Below are 9,334 nucleotides of genomic sequence, written 5' to 3'. Positions count from 1 at the left end.
GATTTAAGTTTAGGCTTTTAATCTGGACCGTTGGATGAAATGTATCCGTTAGAATTAGTTTAGGTTTAAAAGCTAGTTTGTTGAGTTTAGTTTTGTAACTTCTTCTCTTTGATTTTGCACTCCCGATTCCAGTGAATAAAATTCCTTTTGATTCCACATCTTGTTATCATCTTCTTTCAATTTCTTGTCAAATTCTCAATATTGTTTTCAGATCCGGTAAAATTAACCAAGAATTAGACACTTATTTTATGTTTTCGATCGCATTTTGTTTTTCGAATTTCTTTGTGATTTTCAATTAATTTTCGCTGTTGTTCATGAAATAGGATTTAATTCGCGCTATTTTCAAACTCGTCTGGGAAAAACGAGGAGCAGGTACACCAATTTCTAGTTAATGTTCTCTTCTTCTTCTTTTTGATTAATTTTCAAAATTCAAATTAATATTTAGCGCTTCTGTGTGTTTATTCTCATGCAACATGCTACCAACAAAGCAACAAATTCAATCGAAATTGCACTTTCAATCTGTGCAACAACGATACATGTAGTACTTCTCCATGGTTCGGTGACACTCCGTGCAGACGGCCATCTCCGGAATGTCATCGAGCCCTGGCAAAATAAGCCGGTTGCAGTGCTCCACCGTGTGAAGGCCAGCTAGATAATCATTGAGAGCCGGCACAAAATTGTTGGGCTGTCTAGCTAATTCGGCCCATTTCCCAAATTCAACTAGGGCTTTGAGCATCTGGTCATCTTTAGCCCGAGCCATCTGCCCGGTCCCCAATCCTGCACCTTGGCTGAACAGTGCCCAACTCTGCTCACTACCGCCAAATGTGAGCAGGGTGAGCACTTCACCAAGGATGTGGTCGCCAGCAACAGGATTGCCCGTTGATCCTGTTGCCTCCTCTGTTACAACTTACAACTTTGGCGCCATGGTGAATCTTTGAGTACATCATGCTTTCGAGCCTTTTCCAAAAATACCAATTGGATGTTGGATCGGCCCATACTTCACTCCGGCCAGCCACAATGTCGTTGATCTTTCTAAAACGCTCATCGCTGCTCTCAGCCCTACCAATGTGCACCATATCTAGCTTGATCCCAGCAGCAACTTCAACCTCTCTTGCTGTCTTGATGAACTCCGGATCCACTCGTAATTTTCGCCACCATACAAACATATGACCTTTTCTCCACGAATTTTGTCAATACCAAAAAAATGAAAAAAAAAAAATTGTTAAAAATGTATCACTAGGTCTAGGTCAAATAAATTTAAAAAAAAAATTAGTTACCCAATCCAATAGAGTTGGATCAATGCCATTGACAACAAGCTGCAGCCTCCACTCCTCATGATTCCACAAGTCTAATTCACGTTTGTTAGTGAAAGGATAGGCCATATTACCCCAAATCCACACCATATGAATCGCGTTAGGGCAAACCATCCTGCCCAGCGGGTCCAATGCCACGAGCATCGGCTTCTTGGTGAAGCGCCACGCCTCCTTAATGTACCTAGCCACCGCCGGTTCTACCAAGGCCGCGTCGTGCAAGGCGTACCATGGCATCCGTGGAAACAGCTGCTCTAGCTTATGATTTTCTCCCAACATGGGTAGCCACACTATTCATACTCAAAACTCTTGCTTCGTTCTTGAATCTCTATACATATGCCCGAGTATGAGAAGCTCGTCTTGGGAGATTTCATCGTCCGATATCAGCAACAACACTGTCTTTCCTCTCAGAATTTCCACCCCAACCTGAATGGTAATGATTTGTGTTAGAAAAATGGTACTATCAACAAAACATTATACTACTATGTTCTATATTATTTGGATACCTTTGTTGTCCTTTTGTTGGCTAATGCTAGAGGGAGGGAATCATCCTTCAAATGGAGAATCTTATTTAGTATCCTCTGGTTGTCCCAAATAGATGCCCGATTGTTTCATAGTATTCAACGTGTTTCTTCTCATCTATAACTCGCGAGATCATCATCATCATCAGATATGCGTAGATGATATACTTAATAAAACTAAGTTGATAAGAGTCATGGATTAATACCTATGTGTCGATGGCAGAGTTGGAGTTGTGTATTGAGAGTGTCTAGTATGAAGGCCAACTTGTGCGATAAGCTAGAGAGCTCCCATGTCTCTCCATGTGAACTATGGCTGCACATTTTTGGCCTAAAATCAACACAAAAATACAAAGTAATAAACCCCAAATTTAAACCTTACATTTGAGTGAGTCCAAGAATGTGAGAGGCACAGGCAATGAGGCTTCTCACAATCCAATACACAGCAACTGGGGTGTGACTCGCGCCCGCTACCATCGGCTCTGCTTCATTCGATATGTATTTCGAAGGCAGACGACGAAACTCACTCACGCATTTCGTTAGCTCCAGCGACACTTTGACTAGGGTGTTGATGGGCTCCAATCTCGACTTCATCGTATCAACTATATCCGGAACAAGCTTCAGCATTGCCAGTGATTTTGCCAGCGGCTCTGTTGTGAAGTGGTTCGCGACCAGCCAGAACTGGCCGTAGCTGACCGCGAAGGAGGCTAGGACCACCACGGCTTTCGCCTCCCAAGTGTAGCTCGACAGAGCGTTCAGAATCTCCACTGCCAGAGTATGGTTGTCGCCTCCGCCCGAGCACTTGCAGGACAACTGATCATAGGAAACACCAGATTTACTTAGACAACCCAAACTCACATTTGTATGATATTGTTCGCTTTGGCTAAGCCTCTTTTTTTTTTATTATGGGTAAATGAACATAAATTTTAATACTAATGGAGGTTGTACTTATATATTAGTTGCATGGATGGTTTGAACCCTAACAAACCTTAAATGATCAAATATATCTAAATAAAAGTAAACATATAGCAAGATTGAAATTAAAGATCAACCTCAATAGAGATCTTGTTCAACAAAAAGGCTAATGCGTCGCCGATGCAATCAGAGCTGGTCAGTGCGGCCGTTTCACCGTGTATTCCGGTGTGATTCATCGAGCCCTGGTCATGAGCAGCAACTACTTAAGGCATATCTAAACAAACCAAGTACCAAAAAAAAGGACAAAAGTGCTTACATTGTGAATTCCAGGGGTAACAACATTGAAGATATCCTTAACTATGACAAGAATTGATTCTGTGTCTATGGAACGCTCATCGTAAGCATGAGTTGCCTGAATTTGCTTCCTCGGCGCCAGGTCGTCGGAAAATATTGAACGGTGGTCGTGGCGGAGGAGCTGCGGATTTCCAGCTGGGACAATGGCGGTTGACATTGTTTACGTTTATGTATTTTGCTTTTTTGTCAAGGAATTTGTGTGATGTTTTTTAACGACAAAATGCATGCATTATATAGGGGGCGAAGCAGGGGAATAAAGGGAGTATTAAGTTCCTTGCTTGTAAAATGGTCTAAAATGATTAAAGTCATTTTTAAATTTGGATAAGGAACTTACTATTTTCAATAGACCACTGATACAGAGTCCGAATTTTAGATCGAAGCCTAATTACATACTCCTAGTACATTAAAAATATCCATATTTGGCCTTAATTTTGATATATAAATTTTGGACTCCCATGCTATGGCCATCTTGAATTGGACGGGGAATATATAGTTTAAGTATTATAATAACACAAAATAATAATCAAATTGAGTCGCCATCAATTAAGTGAGTAACTTTACTTTATTTTTCAAGAACTGAGTTGGAAAAAGGGTGAAACATAAAGAAATGAAATGAAGCACACGATGCTTCTTTACTTTTTTCCGGTGAGGGAGGGAGGGGGAATTGTATATTGCTGTGGAGTCTGTTTTTTTGTATGCTTTTATAGCAGCAGTACTTTAATATTGCCACATTTTGCATAAAGACAAGTTATAGTTCCTGACTTAGCTGCAGCAAAAGTAAAAGGGATATCTATATATGTTTGAAATGTGGAAATCCAGTTAGCTTTCACTGTTGCTGCTGACAAGCTTCAGTGAAATTATCCTATTGCTCCTGCATCTTTTATGATGTCACATATGTAAAGCGGGTAAAGGTAATCCAAATTCATCAAATGAATAGATGAAGTTGGGTTTGGATTGTGCCGATGAGGTAATACAGAGACTATGGGCTTTAAAAAAATCACGGACATTGACCAACTCGTTTTTTACGGGCTCAAAATACAACTCTCCGAAGATAGATCTTACGCTCATGTTTCCCTACGCCTTGGAGGAAACAAGGAGGATTTTCAAAATTTACTTCAGACACTTCAGAGGATCTGATCATTAAATGCAACCAGAAGGCGGAGGCGTTTTTTAAGAGAGTTGTTGAAGCGTATAACCAGACTCGGTTCGATGGGGCTCACATACGCTTGCTTCTACAAGAAGATTTGGGCTCATTTCGACCAAGTGAGTCTGAAAATTCAAAGGTTATGCAACATTTACAACAATGTGGATCGAGTGAGGCGGATATGTTAAAATCCGAACACTCTATGACATTGATGACAAGAAGACTTTCAAGTATGCCTTAATGTGGGAAAAAGTTTGTGACATTGACAAGTGAGTTGGTGGCATAGAGTCTACTTTAAGCTTGGGGCCAAAATGCACAAAGCACATCGAGGCGATTCAATATTCAACAAGCGAAGAGAAGAGACTGCATCAATGAGTGTGAAGGTTTGGGACAACGGAAGATGCGTCGGTTCAAGCTGTGCTGCCTCGGATACCTCGAAAAATTGTTTCTACAGACACTAACATGTCCCAACAATAACTGGATGCACACTAGAGGATGATTGCGAGACTCCAAAATGATTTGAATATGTACTTTAATTATGTGATTTGTCATTTCATATTTTCCTGGATTTATATATAATCCATGACCGAATACAGGAGAAGTAACACTCTAAAATTGGTAATTCAGTATTCAGTCATTGAAATTATATCCATGTGTTGCAAATTCAGAAGGAAAAAAATAAATTGGATGTTAAATTAACTGTGTCTATTTTACTACTATAAGCTAGAGTATAGTATTACCATTACAGTAGTTTATAAAATATGTTAAAAAACAACATTAGATCAAATTTGTCTGTAAGTTGAAAATTGGTACTGTTGCAATAGTTTAATAAATCATGTGGAAAAAAAATTAGGTTAAAGTTTAAGAACCTTTTAGCAATCAATCCTTTGACTGAAATGGTATCAAAGATAATACTACTATAAGCTCAAGAGATTTTTAATGCTCATTCATTCCGGAAAGCAAGATTTCATACAAGTAATGAAATAATAGTGTTTCACATAACGATTTAATTAAGATGCTAAATGTGGAAAAACTCACTTGTTCAATTTCAATTGGACTCAAAATCCCATTAAAAAAAGGCAAAGACATTTAATCAAAACCTGCCCCGGGTTTGTCTTTCTAAGGCAGCATTTACTTTGATCGGCCTCCCATCCAAAATCTGCACCAACCCAATTGCAATTGCAGATTATTAGCTCCACATCAACCAACAAACAAATTTGTGATAAACCCTAAATTAATCATTATCATCCAACAAATGTTCCATATTTAGTGATAGAAAGCAAAAGGATTCACCTCTCCATCAAGGCTGGAAATGGCATCATTCATCTCAGACTCCGTCGACATCTCTACAAATCCAAAACCACGCGATCTTCCAGTTTCCCTGTCAGAGACTACCCGTACACTAACAATCGCACCGTGCTCGCTGAAAAGCTCCTCAAGACGGCCGGTATCCACAGACCACGCAAGGTTTCCAACGTATATTCTGTGACCAGGCTCTCTAGGAGCACGTTCCGGCTGTGATCCTCTAGGAGCAGCAATGTTAACGGTCAAGAACCGGCCGTCCATATCCTGTTCAAGAAGGAAAGGTAAAACACTAGTGGAGAATCATCAAGGAACGAACTAGTCAACAATGATAGATACATTTCTTGCTCATTTGGAAGAAGCATGTATATGACTTTCATATCACATTACATTAGACATAATTCGACTATTTGAAGGAGGGGCATAATGTGATGAAGTCCATAGTTCCTAACTTACATAACAAACACCAATCTTAAACAGCTATCAAACTTACATAACGACTGAACAACTCCACGGCCTTCTCAGCCTCTTCAACAGTGGCCATTGTCACAAAACCAAACCCACGGCTTCTACCAGTTATCCTATCATAGATAACCTGCATAAATCAACAAAACAAAATCGCAACAAACTCATTACACAAAAATTTATCCTCTGCATCACATCCCAATCCATGCTAAAAGAAATCTAATTTTCCCACTCAAACATTAGACCAAAGAAATTCTTCCAAGTAATGATAAGCTCATATGAAAATCAAACATAGTAAACTCACACCACACATTTCACATCATCAAATTAGTCCATTCTGCCAAAATCGTGATATGGGAGATATACTCAAAGCCAAAAAACAATAAAGGAAATCTACAGACTACACATAACTATCTCATCCCATTTCAAATCATGGAATATAATAAATCTTAATAGCCATAAAACAACCATGGAAATCCAAAAACAACAAACTCAAGTACTCAACCTACCATTTCACATATCAAACCCACCAAAATCATTCCAACAAAAACATTTAACACCTTTTCCACTAAAAATCACCGATATAAAAGAAATTTCCAAACCAACAAGAAGAAAACAATTATACCTCAGCAAGCTCAACAACTCCAGCCTGGCCAAAGAGCTGACCCAATCTACCATTATCAACATCGAAAGGCAAATTCCCTACATACACTTTCGCCTCCTCCGGTGGCTGGACGACGAAACCCCCCTCACCCTCTTCTCCTTCCACGGCCACATCCCAGCCAGAATTCCCCTCAATTTCATCAAGAACTGCCGGAAAATCATCACTAAGAGCTGACAAAACACTTTTCTCCTTCTTTCTGAGACAGAATAAAGAAGTGAGAGGAAGTGAGGAAGAGGGCTTGCAGTAAAGCTGGAATTTCGTGGTTTTATACGGAACGGAGAGATAAAGGCGAGAAGATGAGAATTTTGATGGTGTAAAGAGCGTAGGGCTTGAAATCAACGCAGTATTTGCTGCAAACGCCATTGTTTTGGTAGAAATTGTAGAGATGGGGAAGAGGAGGGGTTTAGTAGGGTTTGTGGTGAACGGAAATGGATTGGTAGCGAAGGATTTCGTGAATGAGGATAATGGTATTACTCGTATTTATTTAAAATACGTATAATTTGTGTTCATGGTGCAGTATTTATCACATTTTTGTTTTTATAAATTTGTCAACATTTTGAGGCATAATTAACATTTTTAATAACTTTTTAGAAATAATATTATTACTCCATTTTGTTCAAGTACATGTGACAATTGAAGCAATACTGAGTTATTTTTTGCATTCGGTTTTGTATTTGACAAGAAATTATTAGTAGGTATTTTTATCGTTTCGAGTAGAATTTCAAAATAACTATCCATTAATTTTAACTATATACTATTTTCCATCTTTATGTTTCTACTACAGTTTAGTTGATGAAGCATTCTCTTAAATTTAGTCTTATAAAGTTTAATGTGTTGATGGGATCGTAGAATTCTGCATGGCATTACCACATCATGTATGTTTTGTATGTTGGGCACGAATTAGAAATGAACTCATGAACTGTATGAACACTTATTTTCCTAGATTTTTTACTTGTGGCTTCGTTGATACGAAGAATTATATACTCCTTCTGTCCGCGAATAGGAGTCTTGTTTTGCCATTTTAGTCAGTCCGCGAATAGGAATCCCGGTTCACTTTTATCATAAATGGTAATATGGTCTCACCTTCCACTAACTCATTTCACTTATATTTCATTTAAAACTAATATATACAAGTGAGACATCTATTCCACTAACTTTTTCCACCTACTTTTCTTAACATTTCTTAAAACTCGTGCCGCTAATGGCGGACGGAGGGAGTACTTAGGTATTTCAATGATAAAGTTTAAATCTACATATTCTGATGATCCCTTCCTAAATATCTCAAGTATAGATAAGATGAACATGTTATTTTCTTTTTTATTTATTTTCGAGCTTATGGATAGTTGTCACTTATATGGTAAGGTGACTAGGAGTCTCGTTTTTTCATTTTTGTCCATCCACGAATATGAGTCACAGGTCATAATTACTATAACCAGTAAAGATATCTTATATTCCACTAACTCAATTTACTCACGTTTCATTTAAACTAATATACACAAATGAGACTCATATTACACTAACTTTCTTCCACTCACATTTTTCTCAACATTTCTTAAAACTCGTACCAGAAAGAAATGAAACTCATTTTCGCAAAAAGCGGCAAAATTCAAATATCCCAAAAAAAAATTGGAGCTAAACCAGGCCCACAATACTACTCACAGTTTCAATTTTATATTTGAGTTGCAATAAATCCAGAGGCCTAAAATTCAAATCATCTCCAATTATTACATTAAATTCAAATCTGTTTTCACATACTACTACATTACTAAATTGTAATTTCACTCTAATAATTTAAATTAAGCTCATAAATTTATGGTCATTTTACGATTTTGATCATAAACATTATGTTTTGAATTATTGCATCTTACACATTTCAATTCGGGCCAAAATCAGTCCATTTTGGACGGCTCCGTCTAAAACTAACGGTCAACGACTTTTAATTAGATCTGACCCGATTAATCTCTTAATTTTGACTATTATCACCTTAATTTTTATTAGTAAACAAATGAAATAAAAAAACAAATGAATTAAAATACACAAAATGCAAAACAAAAAGATTATCGATTTCAATTCTCTGCAAAATCAAAAACACAAAAAATGAGTAAGAGCTCGAGCTTCCCTTAAGGCCATGTTTGGTTGTCAGGATTCTGTCTGGGAAAGTAATCTGATTTCTTAAATTTTAAATTCATGTGTTTGTTTCCGTTTTTAATCAAACTGAGAAAGTAATCAAAATCCTAAAACAATGAAAGTTAGTACAACTTTCCAGGATTCTGAATCCTAACTTTTCTTAGGTATTCTTTTTCTCAGTTTTAGGATTCTTACATATTTAATGCAATATAGCACAGTTTATTATTATTATTATTATTATTATTATTATTATTATTATTATCATCATCATTATTGTTATTATTCATTATAATGTTTTAAAAATAATTTAAAAGTATAAACCATACTTAATTTCAGGATAATAAATAACTATAATTCAAATTTTCATAATTATAACTATATTATTAATATTTATTTTTATTATCATAATAATAATAATAATTTATTAAATAATTAAATATAATTACAATTATATAATAATTATTAATTTATAAATTAGTAATTAACAATAAAATTGTAGTGAAATTTTAAATTATAAAATTTATTCAATTAAAAA

General features: G+C 36.7%; 1 protein-coding gene and 1 pseudogene across 1 annotated transcript; both read right to left on the bottom strand.

The window, feature by feature from the left end:
* Positions 1 to 311: 311 nt before the first annotated feature.
* LOC121802766 lies at positions 312 to 3,277 on the bottom strand (annotated as a pseudogene).
* A 1,897-nt stretch (positions 3,278 to 5,174) lies between these two features.
* LOC121806007 (28 kDa ribonucleoprotein, chloroplastic-like) lies at positions 5,175 to 7,138 on the bottom strand. The gene is made up of 4 exons (XM_042206070.1): positions 6,634 to 7,138; positions 6,037 to 6,138; positions 5,535 to 5,810; positions 5,175 to 5,400 (listed from the first exon to the last, which is right to left on the bottom strand). The coding sequence occupies exons 1-4, from the start codon at positions 7,033 to 7,035 to the stop codon at positions 5,335 to 5,337; spliced, it is 846 nt and encodes a 281-aa protein (XP_042062004.1). The 5' UTR covers positions 7,036 to 7,138; the 3' UTR covers positions 5,175 to 5,334.
* Between the last annotated feature and the right edge of the window lie 2,196 nt (positions 7,139 to 9,334).

This window comes from Salvia splendens, chromosome 5 (genome assembly GCF_004379255.2).
Source record: "Salvia splendens isolate huo1 chromosome 5, SspV2, whole genome shotgun sequence".
In the NCBI taxonomy this organism is placed as follows: Eukaryota; Viridiplantae; Streptophyta; class Magnoliopsida; order Lamiales; family Lamiaceae; genus Salvia; species Salvia splendens.
The sequence above is the reverse complement of the archived record's forward strand: the minus strand, read 5'-3'. Positions and strand labels throughout refer to the sequence as shown.